This window comes from Dendrobates tinctorius, unplaced genomic scaffold, assembly GCF_039654945.1.
Source record: "Dendrobates tinctorius isolate UK_male_01 unplaced genomic scaffold, ASM3965494v1 ptg000020l, whole genome shotgun sequence".
In the NCBI taxonomy this organism is placed as follows: domain Eukaryota; kingdom Metazoa; phylum Chordata; class Amphibia; order Anura; family Dendrobatidae; genus Dendrobates; species Dendrobates tinctorius.
This window is the reverse complement of record NW_027361688.1, coordinates 38,012,501-38,035,256: the sequence shown is the minus strand read 5'-3', so window position 1 is coordinate 38,035,256 and position 22,756 is coordinate 38,012,501. Positions and strand designations below refer to the sequence as shown.

The following is a 22,756-nucleotide window of genomic DNA, read 5'->3' as shown; positions in this document are numbered from 1 at the left end:
GTACTGCTGTACGTTATAAACTTCAGTGAAGCACTGGGGGGTTCAAAGTGCTCACCACACATCTAGATAAGTTCCTTGGGGGGTCTAGTTTCCAAAATGGTGTCATTTGTGGGTGGTTTCTAGTGTTTTGGTACATCAGGGGTTTTCCAATCGCGACATGGTGTCCGATCTCAATTCTAGCCAAAAACGTCAAATGGCGCTGCTTCCCTTCCGAGCTCTGCTATGCGCCCAAATAGTCATTTACACCCACATATGGGGTATCAGCGTACTCAGGACAAATTGCACAATAACTTTTAGGGTCCTGTTACCCTTGGAAAAATAAAAATTGGGGGTGAAAAGATCATTTTTTTGGAAAAAATATGATTTTTTAATTGTACCGCTGTACGTTATAAACTTCTGTGAAGCCCTTGTGGGTTCAAAGTTCTCACCACATATCTAGATAAGTTCCTTGGGGGGGTCTAGTTTCCAAAATGGGGTCACTTGGGGGGTTTCCACTGTTTAGGTACATCAGGGGCTCTCCAAACGCGGCATGGCTTCCGATCTGAATTCCAGCCAATTTTGCATTGAAAAAGTCAAACGGCGCTCCTTCCCTACTGAGGTCTGCCATGCGCTGAAACAGTGGTTCCCCCCCACATATCAGGTATCAGCGTACTCAGGACAAATTGCACAATAACTTTTGCAGTCCAATTTCTCCTGTTACCCTTGGTAAAATAAAGAAAATTGAACCTGAAGTATTTTTTTTGTGAAAAAAAGTTAAATGTTCATTTTTTTTTTTAATATTCAAAAAATTCCTGTGACGCACCTAAAGGGTTAATAAACTTCTTGAATGTGGTTTTAAGCACCTTAAGGGGTGCATTTTTTAGAATGGTGTCACTTTTGGGTATTTTCTATCATATAGACCCCTCAAAGTGGCTTCAAATGTGAAGTGGTCCCTAAAAATAAAATGGTGTTGCAAAAATGAGAAATCGCTGGTCAATTTTTAACCCTTATAACTTCCTAACAAAAAAAAATTTTGGTTCCAAAATTGTGCTCATGTAAAGTAAACATGTGTGAAATGTTATGTATTAAGTTTTTTGTGTGCTGTATCGCTGTGATTTAAGGGCATAAAAATTCAAAGTTGGAAAATTGCGAAATTTTCAAAATTTTCGCCAAATTTCCGTTTTTTTCACAAATAAACGCGTTATTTGAATGCAATTTTACCACTAACATGAAGTACAATATGTCACGAGAAAACAATGTCAGAATCACCGGGATCCATGGAAGCGTTCCAGAGTTATGACCTCATAAAGGGACAGTGGTCAGAATTGTAAAAATTGGCCCGGTAGTTAACGTGCAAACAAACCCTTGGTAGTGAAGGGGTTAAGGATGGCTTGTTTCACCTGCATGGAGAGCTCATTTGACCGCATGTTTCCTTCACAGCAAAACCTTCCAAATGCAAGCACCACACCTCCAATCAACTCCAGGCCTTTTATCTGCTTAATTGAGAATGACATAACAAAGGGATTGCCCACACCTGTCCATAAAATAGCCTTGGAGTCAATTGTCCAATTACTTTTGGTCCCTTTAAAAACAGGGTGGCACATGTTAAGGAAATGAAACTCCTAAACCCTTCATCCAATTTTAATGTGGATACATTCAAATAAAAGCTGAAAGTCTGAACTTCAACTGCATCTGAATTGTTTTGTTTAAAATTCATTATGGTAATGTCTAGAACCAAAATTAGAAAAATGTTGTCTCTGTTCAAATATATATGGACCTAACTTTACATTGGTGGTGGTGGTGCGCCCCCAATGATCTGATATTGATGACCTATCTTATGTACAGGCCCATTGAAATCCATGCAGGAAACTACTCCTTTAAGTGTTAATATTAATGCAGGAGCAGACAGTTTTTTTTTCATCTGAGAAAAATCGGTCCGATTACTAATCACAGAGTTTGATCAGAGTGTGATCTGATTTTCTCGGAGGTGCAGAGAAAAAAGAAAATTCTCCACCTTCTCCATTGGTTAGGCCCATGAAAATCAGACCGCACTCGGATGTTATCTGAGCGCATTCTATTTTTTCACATGGACCCATAGACTTGAATGGGAGAGTGACATCAGATTCTTGGAGGCATATCGTGAGTGCAATGATTTTTTTTTTCTTTAGTCCAAGAAAACAAAATTGGGCATGTGCACGGCTCCATAATATAACATAAGGATGAGTGCTATCCGTCAAAACCACATAATCAACCAAGAATCTGCAAAAACCCTAGTACATGCCCTCATCATCTCCCGCCTTGACTACTGCAACCTCCTGCTCTGTGGCCACCCCTCTAACACTCTCGCACCCCTCCAATCTATTCTAAACTCTGCTGCCCGACTAATCCACCTGTCCCCCCGCTATTCCCCAGCCTCTCCCCCCTGTCAATCCCTGCACTGGCTCCCCATTACCTAAAGAATCCAGGTCAAAACCCTGACCATGACATACAAAGCCATCCACAACCTGAGTCCTCCATACATCTGTGACCTCGTCTCACGGTACTTACCTGCACGAAACCTCCGATCCTCACAAGATCTCCTTCTGTACTCCCCTCCTATCTCCTCTTCCCACAATCGCATACAAGACTTCTCCCGTGCATCCCCCCTACTCTGGAACTCTCTACCACAACATATCAGACTCTCCCCTACCATGGAAACCTTCAAAAAGAACCTGAAGACCTACCTCTTCCGACAAGCCTGCAACCTGCAGTAACCACCGATCCACCAAACCGCTGCACGTCCAGCTCTACCCTCACCTACTGTATCCTCACCCATCCCGTTGTCGATCGTGAGCCCTCGCGGGCAGGGTCCTCTCTCATCCTGTACCAGTCATGACTTGTTTTGTTTAAGATTACTGTACTTGTATGTATTATGTATACCCCTCCTCACATATAAAGTGCCATGGAATAAATGGCGCTATAATAATTAATAATTATAATATTAGTCTGAACCCTTTTAGTTCTCCTCCGCAAATTGTTAATCAAGAAAACTGCAAATAGCAAAAAACTGATAAGCTTCTAATAGAGGGAAAAGTAATATCACCAGAGATAGTTTAATTTGGCATTTATGGCATATTCTGTGAGTATATATACCATAAATGTCCACTACGGTACTGGTGATAATGGTCTCCAGACCTCCTCTCATTAGGTGCGGGACCCAGTTTATATGCCATAAATGCTCAAAATGAAAAAAATATATATCCCCTTTGATACGTTTTTTTTTTATTCTAGACTTCACTTTTTGGTTCCTTCAGAATGTTATGGTGGGATTTCTATCCCCCCCCCCCCCCCGTTAGTAAATAATCTTTCTAATTTTAGAGTGACACCCGTAACAATCACTTGTGTGGGATCACTAAACATCAATCTTTCCTTCTGGCAAGGAGGTGTCATTAACCTGCATACTGTGGATAGCACTGGCCCCGGTTCTGCTTTTATCTAAACGTGGTAGAATTTCCTGATTTAATAAGTAAATCCACACATTGCTTCCTCCCATTCGCCTTTTGTTGAGTAAATAATGAATGTGAATCCGGTTTTGTTTTATTTGTCACATGAGAGTACATTTATTTAATTTTAGGTTTTGAAATGACAGATGTGGCCTGATAAGGAAAGTCATAGAATTTAGGAGTTGTTTACTTTTTCAATTCACATCACTATAAAAGGATAAAGAACTCCTTTGACTAGTCATTAACCTCGGTGAGAAGACATTCCTCGCATATCCCCATATCATAATAAAACAACAAAGAAAACCTGAGAAACAAAAGTGAGATGTTTAAAGGAGTTGTCCGAAACGAATATTGATTTTCATCCCATATTGTCTATTTATTGTAATCAAACAGCTTTTCTCATATGCTTTAATTAAAAAGCCCCTATTATCCCCTCTGTAATCAATTTAACTGCTTTTATTTTTTATACCTACCACTTATGTTTTGATGTTTCCTGTGAAAATTCCGACATATGCTCCCTTGTCAGTGTGCAATATTCTTTTCAGTGCACTGTGACAGTGCGCTCCCTCGCCGACTCTGATTAGAAGTAACGAATGACAATGGAGCGCACTGTCAGTATGCATTGTAAGGGAAGAACACGGTGAGCAGGAACCAGCTCCACTCTCAAAACCGATGTCACTTTGCAACATTCTCTCCTTACAATCAATACTGACAGTGCACTCTCTATTATAGGCTCAGCCCTTCTCATCAGAGCTGGCAAGGATCACACTATCTCTGTACACTGAAAAGAATATTGCACAGTGACCAGGCAGCTTTTTATGAGCATATGTCAGAATTGACAACAATGCAAGCTCAAGAGTAGGGAGTAGCTCAGCCCCTGAGATGACGTTACATTTCAGGGTGGGGATAAAGGCTGGGCAGTTTTGGACCACCCTTTTAAGGTATTTAAAGACCATTAACAATTAACAATTTTTTCATACTGCACTGTACACATGATCTAGTGGCTGCAGAACAAAATAAGTTTATCTTTTTTTTAATTTCGCCTCTCTGTTATGGAGATATTAGTAATTAAAGCATTTTGGAACACTTGAACTTAAGAAACGGTATCAGATAGTTTTCACTAGGTGCATGTATTTCTTTCCCATACATGATGTTGCCAAATAATAAGCCGGCAGCATGGCTCAAAAACAAATAAGTACACCCCCCAATCATGGCTTAGAGTAGGTTTTTCAGTCTATGAGCTGTATGACATACAGCTCTGATCTCCTGGTCTGACATCATGCATGACTAGAAAGTGTTGGGAGGAAAGCACAGATGACTAACACCTTACAGATAAGGTGCTGGCAGTCAGTGTGGGGAAGGTGCAGCACAGCAGAGTTTGGCTATGCCACATTACAAACATCAGTTTGACGACACGGGTGGGGGGTGTTGGCTGGTGCCCTGATCGGCTAGACAAAACAGCATGGACCAGGGATCATCCCATCGCATGCCAGCTCTCCTTTTAACATGGGCATAGCTCTACTCAGACAACACAGGGTGAGGGTAAAGCAGTGTGGCAATACTTTATTGAACCACAAAACAGGCAGATAGCACGTAGAACAGTCACAGCTAGAGTTGAGCGATACCGTCCGATACTTCAAAGTATCGGATCGGAATGGATCGGCCGATCTTAAAAAAAAGTATCGGTATCGCCGATTCCGATACCGGAAGTCCCATTCAAGTCTATGGGACTTCCGGTATCGGAATAAGAAAAATCCTGTTTTTCCCTTGTACAGCCTCTCTGGGGTCTGTACGGGCCTTTCGGGGGGCTGTGCCGGCCTGCCAGGGGGTCTGTGCAGGCTCCGGTGGTCTGTGCCGGCCTGCCGGGGGGCTGTGCCGGCCTGCCAGGGGGGCTGTGCAGGCTCCGGTGGGCTGTGCTGGCCTGCCGGGGGGCTGTGCCGGCCTGCCGGGGGGCTGTGCAGGCTTCGGGGGTCTGTGCAGGCATCGTCCGATGGGACTACAAGTCCCATCGGGCGATGCCTGCTACCATGACAGTGATTGACACATTAGCCAATGATGGGACAGTAGTAGTCCCATCATCCGGCTAATGTGTTGAATGTAAAAAAAAATAAAAAAATTACATGCTACATACATACAACATGCATACTACATATATACTACATGCATGCTACATACATACTGCATGCTACATACATACATGCTACATACATACCACATATATACTACATACATACTACATACATACTACATGCTACATACATACTACATATATACTACATGCATGCTACATACATACTACATGCTACATACATACTACATATATACTACATGCATGCTACATACATACTGCATGCTACATGCATGCTACATACATACTACATACATACTACATGCTACATACATACCACATATATACTACATACATACTACATACAATACATTCATACAATACATACATAGACATACAGTACATATAACATAGAGTAACATACTTACCAATACTTGTCACATTGTTCCCCGAAGCCATTGTCTTTTACGGAATAAATATTAACATAACAAACCACAAAAATACTCACCCACGATCCGAAGCAGTCCACGAGTGTGTCCCACGACGATCTTGGGTAGAGAACTGCAGCATCAGCTGTTGCTGCCGTTCTCTACGGGCTGCAGGAATCCAATGACGGAAGGTAGGTATCCTTCCGCACTGTATTCCTCCGCCACTTAAAAAAAAAAAAAAGTCCCTAGTCTCACTTTATGCCATTGCTGTGTGGGAAATTCCCACGCAGCAATGGCATAAAGTGAGACTAGGGACTTTTTTTTTTTAAGTGGCGGAGGAATACAGTGCGGAAGGATACCTACCTCCCGTCATTGCATTCCTGCAGCCCGTAGAGAACGGCAGCAACAGCTGATGCTGCAGTTCTCTACCCAAGATCGTCGTGGGACACACTCGTGGACTGCTTCGGATCGTGGGTGAGTATTTTTGTGGTTTGTTATGTTAATATTTATTCCGTAAAAGACAATGGCTTCGGGGAACAATGTGACAAGTATTGGTAAGTATGTTACTCTATGTTATATGTACTGTATGTCTATGTATGTATTGTATGAATGTATTGTATGTAGTATGTATGTAGTATATATGTGGTATGTATGTAGCATGTAGTATGTATGTAGTATGTATGTAGCATGCATGTAGCATGCAGTATGTATGTAGCATGCATGTATATATGTAGTATGTATGTAGCATGCATGTAGTATATATGTAGTATGTATGTAGCATGCATGTAGTATGTATGTAGTATATATGTGGTATGTATGTAGCATGTAGTATGTATGTAGCATGCAGTATGTATGTAGCATGCATGTAGTATATATGTAGTATGTATGTAGCATGTATGTAGTATGTATGTGGTATGTATGTAGCATGTAGCATGCATGTAGTATGTATGTAGTATATATGTGGTATGTATGTAGCATGTAGTATGTATGTAGCATGCAGTATGTATGTAGCATGCATGTAGTATATATGTAGTATGTATGTAGCATATATGTAGTATGTATGTAGCATGTAGTATGTATGTAGCATGCATGTAGTATATATGTAGTATGTATGTAGTATATATGTAGTATGTATGTAGCATGTAGTATGTATGTAGCATGCATGTAGTATATATGTAGTATGTATGTAGCATGTAGTATGTATGTAGCATGCATGTAGTATGTATGTAGTATATATGTAGTATGTATGTAGCATGTAGTATGTATGTAGCATGCATGTAGTATATATGTAGTATGTATGTAGTATGTATGTAGCATGTAGTATGTATGTAGCATGCATGTAGTATGTATGTAGTATGTATGTAGTATGTATGTAGTATGTATGTAGTATGTATGTAGCATGTAGTATGTATGTAGCATGCATGTAGTATATATGTAGTATGTATGTAGTATATATGTGTTATGTATGTAGTATGTATGTAGTATGTATGTAGTATATATGTGGTATGTATGTAGTATGTATGTAGTATGTATGTAGCATGTAGTATGTATGTAGCATGCATGTAGTATGTATGTAGTATGTATGTAGCATGTAGTATGTATGTAGCATGCATGTAGTATGTATGTAGTATTTTTTTTTTTTTTAACATTTAACACATTAGCCGGATGATGGGACTACTACTGTCCCATCATTGGCTAATGTGTCAATCACTGTCATGGTAGCAGGCATCGCCAGATGGGACTTGTAGTCCCATCGGACGATGCTTGCACAGACCCCCGGACATCAGCACAGCCCCCCGGCAGGCCGGCACAGCCCCCCACAGGGTGCACAGACCACCGGCAGGCCGGTACAGACCCCCACAGGGTGCACAGACCACCGGCAGGCCGGCACAGCCCCCCGGCAGGCCGGTACAGACCCCGGGCAGTCCACACAGCCCCCCGGCAGGCCGGCAGAGACCCCCGGAAGGCCCGAAATGACGGCGCATCATGATGCGCACACACCGCGCATCATGATGACGTCAGGCTGTCAATCAACTTTGAACTTCCGATTCCGACTTCCGATATTGAAAAAATATCGGAAGTCGGTATCGGAATTCCAATACAGCAAGTATCGGCCGATACCCGATACTTGCGGTATCGGAATGCTCAACACTAGTCACAGCACAATACTCAAAGGTGGTGCACACTAGAGTCTCACCCTTCCGCTGACTCGCTGGGATAAGAGCAGCTGTGAATTCAGAGCTTCCAGGGCCGACTGCCCGCTGCAGCGGCACCCTACTTTTGTTGGGCACCCACTGAGAGGAGGTAATGACAAACTTAGGAAGCTGACAGACCATTGATGTAAGAGGCCAGGTGACTTGATTGTCCCAACCTAGATTCTCTAAACGTCTGAGGGTTCAGTCATGGTCAATGAAGCAGCTCTGTATTTCTTCAGTTGGAGACATGATGCCATGGCTACTGTAATATAGAGTATCTGGATGTTTGGATTTCTTAGCTGAATCTCTGTCTCATCGTACAGAGACATATGACCTCTTTTTATAGTTTAAAAGTGTCCTTCAATCCAGCATTCACAGATAAGGGGAAGAATGGTGACAAGATCAAGTTGTAATAAGCCCCCTTCACACATAGCGAGATCGCTAGCGATATCGCTAAAGGGTCACCGATTTTGTGACGCAACAGCGATATCGCTAGCGATCTCGATACATGTGACACGCACCTGCGACCCGGCTCCTCGCTATCGCTGATCGCGCAAGATCGCCCTGGTCCTTTTCTCGTCGTCGACTTCCTGCTGGCGCTGACGAGCGACTCCATGGACGCAGGCGCATGACGTCATCAGAGTTGCCGTCTGACAGGTAAGTAATGACCGCCGCTGCATCGCTGGTGAGATCTGCCTGTTTGGCAGCTCACTAGCGACCATTTAGCGATGCACCAGCGATCCTGACCGGGTCGGATCGCTGGTGCATCACTAAATGTAACAGGACCTTTATTTGATTAATCTATTTGCATAGTTTTCCCTCCTCCATTTTAAAAGTCAACAAACTAGCTGGCCTGGACAATGTGTAATCAGCATACATCATTGTTCAATGACTATACATGAAAGAAGAAGAGTCACTATTTCAGACTCTTTACCATCTGAAGAAAATAACGCATAAATTCAAAAGTCAACATATGAATAACAGTCTATTCTTCTTGGCTTGCTGAAAGTAGACGTTTGGTTAAGATACAATGCTGTGTTCTCACAGTCAGCTCTCCTCTTCTCATAGCACTGAGTATCATTCTTATGTCTGTTGTGCTCCCAGCAACTTTTAAATTTCTCTACTTCGAGAGCAGATCAGGATACTTTTGCGTGAGACATGTGACAACCTGTTTTGCTCATATAATGCCCTTATGTGAACTGTTAGTCATATCTACTCTACACCGACCCAGCGCTTCCTAATCATGCAGAAAGTTAAACCAGATGATCAGGGCTTTATTCTTACATTTCACACACTGAAAAACCTGGTCTAAGCTTTTGTGGAGGCGTGTTCTTCTTTCTCCAGTGTTTTGCTGCCTGTTTCTGATTGGTCAGCATCATGCAGGCTTGTTTGATGTAGGAAGAGTTATAGTTTTGAATGACTTTCAACTCATTTTACAACATAGTGCACTGGAAAATTGGAAAAAAAATTCCAACTGCTATGAAATTCCCCCAGCAATTTTCACATTGTTTTTTAACACCTTCATGACCGGAGCTTTTTTCAATTTTTTGTTTTCGCTCCCCTTCTTTCCAGAGTCATAACTTTTAATTTTTCCGTCAATATGGCCATGTGAGGGCTTAGTTTTTGCGGGATGAGTTGTACTTTTGAACGACACAATTGGTTTTACCATGTCGTGCACTCGAAAACGGGAAAAAAAAAAAAATTCCAAGTGCGGTGAAGTTGCAAAAAAAGTGCAATCTCACACTTGTTTTTTGTTTGGCCTTTTTGCTAGGTTCACTAAATGCCAAAAATGACCTGCCATTATGATTCTCCAGGTCATTACAAGTTCATAGACACCAAACATTTCTAGGTTCTCTTATCTAAGTGGTGAAAACATTTTCCAAAGTTTGCTAAAAAAAAAAAAAATTGTGCCATTTTCCGAGACCCGTAGAGTCTACATTTTTCGTGATCTCGGGTTGAGTGCAGGCTTATTTTTCGCGTGCCGAGCTGACGTGTTTAATGATACCACTTTTGTGCAGATGTGGTCTTTTGATCGCCCGCTATTGCATTTAAAATGTAATTCGCGGCGACCAAAAAAACGTAATTCTGGCGGTTTGATTTTTTTTCTCGCTACACCGTTTAGCAATCAGGTTAATCCTTTTAATTTTTTAGTTTTTTATTGATAGATCGGGTGTTTCCGAACGCAGCGATACCAACTATGTGTATGCTTGATTTTTTTTATTGTTTTATTTTGATTGGGCCGAAAGGGGGGTGATTTGAACTTTTATTTATTTTTTTTTCAATTTTTTTAAATATTTTTAAACACTTTTTTTTTTAACTTTTGGAATGCTTCAATAGCCTTTATAGGAGGTTAGAAGCTGGTTGTGATGGCAACACAGCGATGACCCCCGATCAAGTGATGGGGGTCGTCGCTGCGCGTATTTCCGGACAGGCGTCCGGAAGTGCATTTAAATGCCCGCTGTCAGAGTTTGAAGCGGCATTTAAAACTCTGACAGGGGGCATTTAACTACTTAATAGGTGCGGGAGGATTGCGATTCCACTCGCGCCTATTGCGGGCACATGTCAGCTGTTAAAAACAGCTGACATGTCGCGGCTTTGAGGTGGGCGGGGGATACTGCCAGTTGACGTACTATTCCGTCAGCTGGCAGTAAGGGGTTAAGAATTGTTTTAAAGACATATTGCTTGGTAAAAATTGCTTGACATGCTAATGATACCGAACTTGATTATTTTATTTTTCTTATCTTAGTAGTTAAAAAATAATGAAATTGGAAATTTGGGAAATTTTTTTTTAATTGTGTCGCTATTTTCTGAATGGCGTAACATTTTCATTTTTCAGTTGGTGGAGCTGTGAAAGGGCTTATTTGTTATGGGGTGATACCATTTTGGAATAGAGATGACATTTTGATTGCTTCTTACTGCATTTTTTTTGCAGTGTTGCGGCAATCAAAAAAACTCTGCAATTTTAGATTTTTCTTGTTATTTTTTTTCGCTACTTTTATGGAAGCTGTAATATCGCATGTGTGTGGTTTTTTTTTTATATCTATTTTTATTGGGGAAAATGGTGATAATTCAAAATGATATGTTCTTTTTTTATTTGTTCATATTTTTTTTTTTTTTACTTTTTTGTGGTTTTATTAGTCCCCTTAAGGGACTTGAAACTGCGATTGTCTGATTGCTTCTAATATATACACTATTGCTGTATATAGTAAAATTCACGGTCTCCTTTGAAGCCCAAAGACTGGGTTTCAACAGAGCTGCGTGATGGCAGTCCCAGGTGCCTTCAAGTCACGTAGCTGCCATAGTAACCCACTGGCATCCTTCTGCGATCACTTTGTGGGGCAGCCGATTGGTGCATAGAATAAGGAGCCCATACTCCCGGCTCACTGTTATTGCCACCGTCAGAGATTCAGCTCCGCTTCACCTACGGTTATTAGAAGCAGATCCTAGCTGTGAAACACAGCCATCATCTGCCAGGAATGGAGCGGGCTCAGCCTCTGAGTCCGCCCCATACACCTGCTCCCAACTTGCGTCGTAGATGTTCGGTGGCTGTCGGGGCTGATCAGATTGATGTACATTTTTGTGGGAAAAGTTTCAGTAAGGCTACTTTCACATGTCAGTTTTTTTGTCCCGGCACGATGCGGCGAAAAACCGGACTACCGGATCCGGCCGCAAACGCAGACACCGGCTCCTTCTTTCTGCCTGATATAGTCCTGGCAGAAAGGTCTTCCGGGCATGCGCAGTGCGCAAAACCGGTCCGGCGTTTGGAAAAAACGTTGCATGCAGACGCCGGACCGGCAATTTTGACCAGACACGGCAAAAGCAGGACGCGCCGCATAGGCATCCGGCGCAATGCGGCGATAATGAAACTCTATGGGAAAAAAAACGGAACCGGCGGCAATAGGCGCCGGATCCGGTTTTTACACATTTCGCCGCATCGCGCCTGATGCAGAAAAACTGACATGTGAAAGTAGCCTAAAACGTGTATTTTATTTATTAAAATCCCTGGTGTTTGTATGTATAAAAGTCTAGTGGGCAGTGATTATAAGTCTTCTCGGTAAGAGGCTGTTTACACGTACCAACCGCCGCACTAAACATTTACCGAGCAGAGTTTATTAGCCCGTTTAGACAGGCAAACCGCAGAGAATGATGCACACTGAGCGATCTGTAGTAGATCGTTCACAACAACGTACCGCTGAGAACAATATTCTTTTGCGCTGCACAAAACTTCATTTTACCCAAAGAATCAGTGTTTTGCTTGTTCATCGGGTGCTCGGCAGCCTTGTTACACGGCAAATTATCATGAACCGAGTGTTCAGCTTAAAACTGTGCATACAGATAGATGTCACCCACTGAGTAAGGCCGCCCGCCGGACTCATACATACAAACACCAGGGATTTCAACAAATAAAATACAAAAGATAATTTATATTATATATATATATATATATATATATATTATTCTATAAACTACTGACATGTCTTCGAATTTCCAAGCAATAAATTTTCTATTTATTTTCAGAAAATGAGAAATAGTCAATAGAACAAAAAAATGCAGTGCTTGCAGAACTCAAATAATGCTAAGGAAACAAGTTCATAATCACATAGAAACAACAATACTAATGTTTTAACTCAGGAAGAGTTCAGAAATCAATATTTTGTGGAATAACCATGATTGTTAGTCACAGCTTTCATGCGTCTTGGCTGCTTTCCACCAGTCTCTCACACTGCTTTTGGGTGACCTTATACCACTCCTGGTACAAAAATGTAAGCAGTTCTTTGTTTGATGGCTTGTGACTATCCATCTTCCTCTTGATTACATTCCAGAGGTTTTCAATGGAGTTCAGGTCTGGAGATTGGGCTGCCCGTGACAGGGATTTGATGTGGTGGCCCTTCATCCACACATTGAATGACCTAGCTGTGTGGCAAGGCGCATTGTCCTGCTGGAAAAACCAGTCCTCAGAGTTGGGGAACATTGCCTGAGCAGAAGGAATCAACTGTTTTTTCAGGATAACCTTGTATGATGGTTGATTCAAACGTCCTTCGCAAAGATTAACCTGCCCAATTCCAGCCTTGCTGAAGCATCCCCAGATCATCACCGATGCTCCACCAAATTTCACAGTGGGTGTAAGACACTGTGGCTTGTACGCCTCTCCAGGTCTCCGTCTAACCATTAGACAACCAGGTGTTGGGCAAAGCTGAAAATTAGACTCATGCAAACTTCAGCCTGGCTCTCCTTTGCTTCTCATTGATGAAAGGCTTTTTTCTAACTTTACATGACTTGATCCTGCCTCTAGGAACCTGTTACGAACTGTTCTTGCCGTGTACTTCTCCCCAGCTGCCATTTGCCATTCCTTTTGTAGGTCACTTGATGTCATCCAGTGGTTGCCGAGTGACATTCGAATAAGATGACGGTCATTCCTGTCAGTGGAGAGTCGTTTTCACCCTCTGCTGGTCTGTAGCTTTGTTGTCCCCAATGTCTGCTGCTTGACCTTGTTGTAATGGACTGCCGTCTTAGAAATTTTAAGGATGGAGGCAACATGATGCTCACTATATTCCTCTGCTAGTAAAGCAAGAATTGATCCCTTCTTTTCCTCACTCAAGACTTTTCTCTTCAACTCCTTTGGCATGGTCAAAAGTTATTTTTTCATTCCTATTACTTTTGGGATATTATTAGCACTTGTTTTGCCATCCAGCTTGTCCTATTGCAAGAGGATTGTGAACACCACAGCAGAGTTTTTTATACTTTCCTTTGTTAAATAAGATTTGGTTCAGGTCATGACCTAATCAGAAGCACATTAAGAAGAATGAGGTGTATTCTGGTTGGAATTCAACTGACACTGGAATGGAATGGCTGTCAGACATGTAGAGAAGCTGATTTTGATATAACTGTGCAGTGGTCCACAGATCAAAGTGCATGAATAAAAAGTGACGGGTTCCTTTTAAGAAATATGGTAAACTAGGTGTTCTTGCTGATTTCCATGAAAGCTTGATTGCAAGAGGCACCTGTGTGGCCCCCAATGGGGCCTAACAGCAGTCTCCCATGTGACTAAATATTTATGACATATCCTGTCAAAATGCAATTGATGGAAAACTTGATTAAAGGGTCATTCCAGATTAAAGCATTTATGCAAATATCAAATAAGTAGGGGCCTAATGCTGGATCCCCAGGGTTGCTTCATTGCTTCCTTTCGACTCATGTAAACAGGCTAGAAAAATGAAGAAAAAAAAAAAAAAAAAAGAGGAAAGAGAGACTGTTTGCTTTAAAGAAAAAGCCCACTAAGCTCCGAACTTGCAGCATTAAAAGTATGAATATAATGGAAAGCAGAAACTATAAATGAAGCACTGCAGATATCAGTCAACAGCATAGCGCAGGTTGAGCTCGTCTAAATACAACATTAATTTTCTTTTATGATATTACTATAGGGTTTCCAAAGATGCAAACATACATTTTTGAATATACCGACTGCTACAACTTGGTACATTTTCCAAAATGACTTAGTATAAGTAAAATAACACTCAAAACTTGTATATACTTTAACATAAATCTTTAATTATCAATTTACAGGCTTAATGAAGATTTGGCACTAAAAGGGCATCATAAGAAAAAACAATGTCTTATTAAAAAGGAATTTCATCCGCAGCGTGTTAACTGATGTGTCATAAAAACAAAACAAAACAAAAAAAAACATAATACTTTTCTTCTCCTCTTCAGAAATTCTCAATTCATGACCATTCAACTCTGGAAAACAAACACAGGAAAAAGGTGTAAGAAATAGAAGGGGCAATTCATGGGAATAAAAATTCATAGTTTACACTAAAGACTAAAATTCAGAAAATAAACCTAAATAGGGCATAAATTCAGGCATTTCCCAATATTTTCTTATTAGTCACACTCGTACTGTTGGACTGGGCCATGATCAGGGCCGGACTGGCCATCTGGCAATTCTGACAAATGCCAGTTGGGCTGGTCCAGTCGTGGGTCGCATTGTCTGTTATGCGGTTACCAGTATCAGCATCCTCATTGTGCAGTTGAGACGGAGCATCGGGGGGAGGAACAACATGGGCCTATGTGCTTTCAATCGCCAGGACTGAATTTCACTCCCAGTTCATTCCTGGCCATGACGGTGTCCAAATGTCAGCGGCACCCAGTAAATTAGGACAGGGTCTACAAGGCCAAAGAAAGCCATTCTTAGATGATCACTCCCCTATTTCCATCACTTTTCCACAATGCTAAGCAGTGTAGCTCCTGCCGAGAGGAATAAAGTCAAGAGCCCTTTTGTTAAAGAGGGGAGGAATAACTGCGCCGAAGTGCTGTAATACAGCCGTAAGAAGTCTAATGAAGTGATTCCTCTTACTAATTGCTGAACAGCCTTTATTTGGTGTCCATAGATGTAAATGGTTGCCTGAAATTATCTTATTCATTGGAGAAGAATTTAAAGGCAATGTCCATCCCTATGTTTAAAAAAACAAACGGAGGGATATAAAATAAATTAAAATAAATTATCTGCAGATTTTTGCTATGTAATGTGACAACAGCATGAGGTTGGGACAGAGACCCTGATTCCAGCAATGTATCACTTAGTTTACTGGGTGAATCTGGAATGGCAGAATCACAGATTTTTAATACTGCAGATCTAGCAGAGCTCGGGAATGCTGAGTCCTGTATCACCCGGCTCACACCACTGTTCTGCAGCTTTCTGCGCCCACTGTATAGTGATAGAAAGCTGCTAATCAGTGATGAGGGAGGGGGTTGGACTAGGAGGCGCGAGACACCTTGTCCAGCAGTGATGATGTACTGCTGAAAAAGCACTGAAAACAGCAAACACAGCCCAGTAAGTGACATTGTAGTAATCAGGGTCTCTGCCCCTACATCAATTTGCTCTCAGATTACATAGCAAAAACCTGGTGACAGATTCCCTTTAAGCTCTTCTTCCAATGCTGCAGAGGTCATCCACCAGTCTCGGTACTTCCTGACTTGGCTGGACAGGAAAAGAAAGTGCAACGATGACCAACACGTCACCACTACGGCCAGAGATTGGCTGCAGCGATCACGTCTGTCCGTCTAGAACAGGATGTACACACGCTGGCAGCGGTGGACTGGCTGCAGCGATCACGTCTGTCCGTCTAGAACAGGATGTACACACGCTGGCAGCAGTGGATTGGCTGCAGCGATCACATGTCCGTCTAGAACAGGATGTACACACGCTGGCAGCAGTGGATTGGCTGCAGCGATCACATGTCCGTCTAGAACAGGATGTACACACGCTGGCAGCGGTGGACTGGCTGCAGCGATCACATGTCCGTCTAGAACAGGATGTACACACACTGGCAGCGGTGGACTGGCTGCAGCGATCACATGTCCGTCTAGAACAGGATGTACACACGCTGGCAGCGGTGGACTGGCTGCAGCGATCACATGTCCGTCTAGAACAGGATGTACACACGTTGGCAGCGGTGGATTGGCTGCAGCGATCACATGTCCGTCTAGAACAGGATGTACACACGCTGGCAGCGGTGGATTGGCTGCAGCGATCACATGTCCGTCTAGAACAGGATGTACACACGTTGGCAGCAGTGGATTGGCTGCAGCGATCACATGTCAGTCTAGAACAGGATGTACACACGCTGGCAGCGGTGGATTGGCTGCAGCGATCACATGTCCGTCTAGAACAGGATGTACACACACTGGCAGTGGTGGACTGGCTGCAGCGATCACATGTCCGTCTAGAACAGGATGTACACACGCTGGCAGCAGTGGATTGGCTGCAGCGATCACATGTCCGTCTAGAACAGGATGTACACACGTTGGCAGCAGTGGATTGGCTGCAGCGATCACATGTCCGTCTAGAACAGGATGTACACACGCTGGCAGCGGTGGATTGGCTGCAGCGATCACATGTCCGTCTAGAACAGGATGTACACACACTGGCAGTGGTGGACTGGCTGCAGCGATCACATGTCCGTCTAGAACAGGATGTACACACGCTGGCAGCAGTGGATTGGCTGCAGCGATCACATGTCCGTCTAGAACAGGATGTACACACACTGGCAGTGGTGGATTGGCTGCAGCGATCACATGTCCGTCTAGAACAGGATGTACACACGTTGGCAGCAGTGGATTGGCTGCAGCGATCACATGTCCGTCTAGAACAGGATGTACACACGCTGGCAGCGGTGGATTGGCTGCAGCGATCACATGTCCGTCTAGAACAGGATGTACACACACTGGCAGTGGTGGACTGGCTGCAGCGATCACATGTCCGTCTAGAACAGGATGTACACACGCTGGCAGCAGTGGATTGGCTGCAGCGATCACATGTCCGTCGAGAACAGGATGTACACACACTGGCAGTGGTGGACTGGCTGCAGCGATCACATGTCCGTCTAGAACAGGATGTACACACGCTGGCAGCAGTGGATTGGCTGCAGCGATCACATGTCCGTCTAGAACAGGATGTACACACACTGGCAGTGGTGGATTGGCTGCAGCGATCACATGTCCGTCTAGAACAGGATGTACACACGTTGGCAGCAGTGGATTGGCTGCAGCGATCACATGTCCATCTAGAACAGGATGTACACACGCTGGCAGCGGTGGACTGGCTGCAGCGATCACATGTCTGTCTAGAACAGGATGTACACACGCTGGCAGCGGTGGACTGGCTGCAGCGATCACATGTCTGTCTAGAACAGGATGTACACACGCTGGCAGCGGTGGACTGGCTGCAGCGATCACATGTCCGTCTAGAACAGGATGTACACACGCTGGCAGTGGTGGACTGGCTGCAGCGATCACATGTCCGTCTAGAACAGGATGTACTCGAGCTGGCAGCAGTGGATTGGCTGCAGCGATCACATGTCCGTCTAGAACAGGATGTACTCGAGCTGGCAGCAGTGGATTGGCTGCAGCGATCACGTACGTCTAGAACAGGATGTACATGCGCTGGCATAGGACAATGGTGGGAAAGAAGAGTCAGGAAATCAGTAAAGTTAGTATTCTTTATTATATTTTAGGGTTTGAGGTGTGGACAACCCCTATTAATGACCTAATGAACACATGGCTCTTTAGGATCATTTTCAGAATGTTCCTAAATGTAAAAGGTAGAAGTTCTACTAAAAATGATATGAAGGAACTCTGGGTCTCATGCCAATGCATTGTGTGGGGACTCGTTCTGCAGGATTGGGGACACCTCTAGGCTCTTCCTGTGCCCTGGAAGCGCCATATTCCACTTCTGCATATAATCAGTGGCACGACAGTGTAGAGCCTGGGCTTATAGGAGGCGGGGGCGCTGTATTACGGATCCGTACCAAATGGCTTCGTTTTTTGTGGCCGTGATCTAAATGCCACTTCCCACAACGACGCTTGAATTTGAAATCGGCTTTTATTTGGCCTCCTTTAAAAATCAGACCATGTCAGAATGTGTCTGCATGTCAGCTGCACCTTAAAGATGGACAATTGAAAAAAAATAATAAAACCACTCTCTGGCCTATTTAACGCTAGTGATACACTGAGATGGCGGTCCTGACAGCGTGGACCTTATCCGTATGGACAGCTCGCTTCATTACAGTGCAGGCACTCACACAGAGATCTTATTCAGGGCAAGGTATTGATCCTTCCATATAATAGGTCTGATGGACTCGCAGGCCGGCAGGGATCATAACTCAGAAATGACAGACACTGAGGAGAATGAAGCCATAGAGATGCCGCAAGCGAGGGGGCCATTAATTTAGAAAACGTCCATGCATTCATTACAATCCTCCATGAGAACATGCTCAGTGCCCTGAATGTAGGAACGTGGTCGTGTAGCAGGCGGGTTCCAGAAAAATGGATTTTAAGTAGAGGCAATATTTCCTGCCAGCATTTATAGGAATTAATAGAAAATGTACATGTAAGGTAATATAATGGGATTTATGACCCTATTAGCTCTGTAAATGTTTAACACTTGTATATTCTGCTTTGGACAAAAAACAAGGGGCATATGAAGGGGTGAGGCTGTGCCAAAAGGAGCCAGACTAAACCAATTCCCAGTCTGCACATGGCGGGTTAGATTGGTTAGGCCTGATCACTGGGACCCCAACGATGGCTTCTTCACCATACATGTTCTCTACGGTACAGCCAATACTGTAGATCGTTATACATATTCATGGCCGGAATGCCCCTTATTTGTAAAACCAAAAAATCCAGCGGGGGTTTTGTGTGGTCTTAAGAAGCCCCCTACAACATTGTGGCGGCACCAGAGGTCTGGTTGAGACTTGTAAGAGCCTAGGTGAATAAGATTCCCCTTGCAGAGGATAGACGTGGCCTTTGATTCTTGCATGGTCTTCAGTCTCAAAAGATTAGAGAAGATCAGGTTTCATTTTATTTTTTGGGGGTGGGTGGCCACATATAAGCTCTTGCAGGCGGCATGGCGACCGACGCGCGTTAACCTTATAAAGAGCATTCGTTACACCATAGCTCTTACTCCAGCAGGGACTGGAGTCGGATTTGTGGCGAGGTGCACACTGCTGTGTATGCCACTCATCCAGCGCTCCCGATTCATGGAGAGGCATACTGCGCCATCAGGTGCATCTGAATCCAGGACATCTCCTCATCAAGACCAGTGTGAACTATGTCTTGATAAATCAGGCCCTGTGTGTCTACATTAAAAGGGGTTGTCTGGTTAAGGAAACCCATTTTCAAAAATCCTACCAGGAAACACAGATAATAGTGGGGTTCCTCTGTTCAGGACCCTAATTCCTTGACAAGTGTGGAGAGCAGTTACAAAGAGTCTCTCCTCTGAGGACAAGTCCTGTCCTGCATTCACTGCCGAATTCTTAATATTCCCTATGGTGGAGCTACAGGAAATCTGAACACTTACCCCAAGGTATACTTCCTAGGGTTCATGGTAGGGGGATATTTTGGAATTTTTTTGTGCATTATCCAAAGTGGAGAACCCCTTTAAAGTATATTTGGGTTCCTTTCATGATCTCAACACTTATAACTTCCTGTCACTTCCCTAAAATTAAGACTAAAACCCTTGTAGTTTTTGGTTCTGCTATGTAAGGCAACTAGTTTTAAAGACGCCCTCCTCCTCCTTCCACGAAAATTTTTATCCTATTAATATATTACAATCATCTTATTATATAGCACTGTGTACTTACAATTGCTCATTTTGCCTTTGTACCCAGTTAATCCTTCTCTTTTCCATTATGTCTATGACATCCCGTGAGCACAGTGACTCAGTGGTTAGCACTGCAGTGCTGGGGTCCTGGGTTCAAATCCCACCAAGGACAACTTCTGCAAGGAGTTTGTATGTTCTCCCCGTGTTTGCATGGGTTTCCTCCCACATTCCAAAGACATACTGATAGGGAATTTAGATTGTGAGCCGGTCAGCGATGATAATGTCTGTAAAGAGCTGTGGAATTAATGTTGCTATATAAATGGAGTAAAATAAATAAATTAAAACCTGACTAGCTGAATTCTTCTAAGCTCTACTGTATGCAGAAACAGTATCACTGCAAAAGTCAATGGCAGGGGGAGAGGAGTCGAACAGATGGGTCAAGAGTTAAAGAAGGTGTCCACTACATGGACAACTTCTTCCTATACCCCTCGCTTGGCCACAATAAAATAATAAGACTTATACTCACCTCCCGTGCCGATGCTGTTCCCGCGGCGCTGGCAGTCACTCTCCATGCTACAGTTGATCTCTGACTTCCTCTTCATGTTTGTTTTGTCCGAAGGCAGAGACAGTGACGCAAGCAATGAATGGGCGCCGGTGTCAACACCAAATGAGGCCAATTGCCGACACCACGGGAACGGCAACGGCACAGGTGTATAAGTTTTATAACTTTATGGGGGGGGGGGGATCATTTTCAGCAAGAAAGGGTTGTCCTAGTAGTGGACAAACCCTTTAAAGAGAGAAATGATTTCTGCAGGGACAAGTGACTTCCTGTTTCTACACAGCGCAGAGAAAAGAGAAGAATTAAGTGGGTAGAAAAGTATAATGAGCAATTGTAAGTACACAGTGCTATATACCGTAATATGATGACTGCAATATATTAAAAGGAAAAACTTTGAAAGGAGGAGGGCTTCTTTAAGAATGCAATGCTGTTCTGTATCCTACCCTTTCAAGAGGTTTGATGCCCATTATTCTTATTTTTGCAGACGTCCTTATTATATTATACTAATTATACACATTTCCATATCGCCCCTCTGACTTATACAATTGTCTTGATTGAGCATGTGTGTGTTCTGAGATGGGAGAAGGGAATAGGCTGTCAGATATCTCAGATAATCGGGATGGGGCATATTGAAATCCACATGCCTGATCCTTACCTCCTCAACATCTTATTACACTATACTAGACTCCCTATGTCTAGTTCGCTTTCAGTATTTTCCTATTTTTCCAATGTGAATTAATGATTTAATATTATACTGTGCTACTCGTAATTTTGGGCACGAGTACACCGAGTAATGTTTTCATCATCCACTGCATTGGAAGGAATGCCTGACTCTGACAGAGGGTTGCTGTAAGGGTCCATTCACACTGCGCGATACGTAACATTTGCTGGTTCGGTCACTTCATAGCCTGGTTACCCGGGCCGACCCATCTTCAGCAACACAGACAGCCACGTTTCTCAATGTCGTCTACAATGGACGTTGCGCTGCTGAGAACGATGATGTCTTATGCAAACTGAAAGATCATTTCATCCGACGAAATGTTGAGACTGCACAATCATCATGAAACAGTTGTTCCCAGAAACGCTTGTTCACAATAATCTCGCAATGTGAATGGGCCTTATCGACTAGTAGGAGTTGAGGAACGCAAGAAAGAAAACTGCTTTCTTGATTGTCATCGCAACACCGGCTTTTCTCAAAAGGACCGGTGACACTGGTTAGGAAAGGCCACCTGTTTAAAGGACTAAACCTCAACCGGGCAACTAGTCCTTTCCTTGCAGATGACCCATGTTACACCTAGACCAGGGGTCTCAAACTCAATTTACCCGGGGGCCGCTGGAGGTAGAATCTGGGTGAGGCTGGGCCGCATCAGGTTTTCCACAAGAAAAGCTCTTACAAAAACATCCCAATGTTATCAAATGTCTTTATTTTTTCATCTTATTTTGTGTTAAAAAATAAATTCCAATGCATGGCCAGACCACCGCACAGGAGATATTTCACCAGCTGTGTGATGCCATTGAGAATGCCGCTTTACCTTGGAGGAGGTTTGTTGGAATAACAACTGATGCTTCTGAGCCCGGGGTAATGGCGAAAGTTCTCAATAAGGCTGGCTGATGTCCCGCCTCCCAGAGCAATATACCGCACCGCTCCACCGCTCATTCTGAACCCGGAGCACATGAGTCTGTGGCGCGGTCTGGTCCATTCCCTGCTCGGCTGCTCCTGCTGCATGTGTTGTGAGTGTGACTCATACGCCTTGCCTGCTGACAGCAGGCTGCTGTGACTGTCTAGCCATCATCATACTCACCTCCTCCTGCTGCAGCTCCGACGGTCTAACGCCAACATCTTCTTCTTGTATGAGCGCGTGGTCACACGTCACGTGGTACCGCTCATTAAGCTCATGAATATGGGCGCCACGCCTATGAGAGTGGAGTGGCGTCCATATTCATG

At 43.5% G+C, this 22,756-nt stretch overlaps 1 protein-coding gene across 3 annotated transcripts in view; it reads right to left on the bottom strand.

The window, feature by feature from the left end:
• The window catches only part of RNF130 (ring finger protein 130), a 270,925-nt gene that overhangs the window by 31,378 nt on the left and 216,791 nt on the right, over positions 1-22,756 (bottom strand). For 2 of the 3 annotated variants that reach the window (XM_073568006.1, XM_073568007.1), the window contains one exon: positions 14,675-14,890. The exons of the other annotated variant lie outside the window; for it this stretch is intronic. In XM_073568006.1, the coding sequence (XP_073424107.1) occupies positions 14,736-14,890 (155 nt within the window). In that variant the 3' untranslated portion in view covers positions 14,675-14,735. Of the gene's footprint in view, positions 1-14,674; positions 14,891-22,756 lie in introns of those variants that run through there. 3 annotated transcript variants of the gene reach the window in all.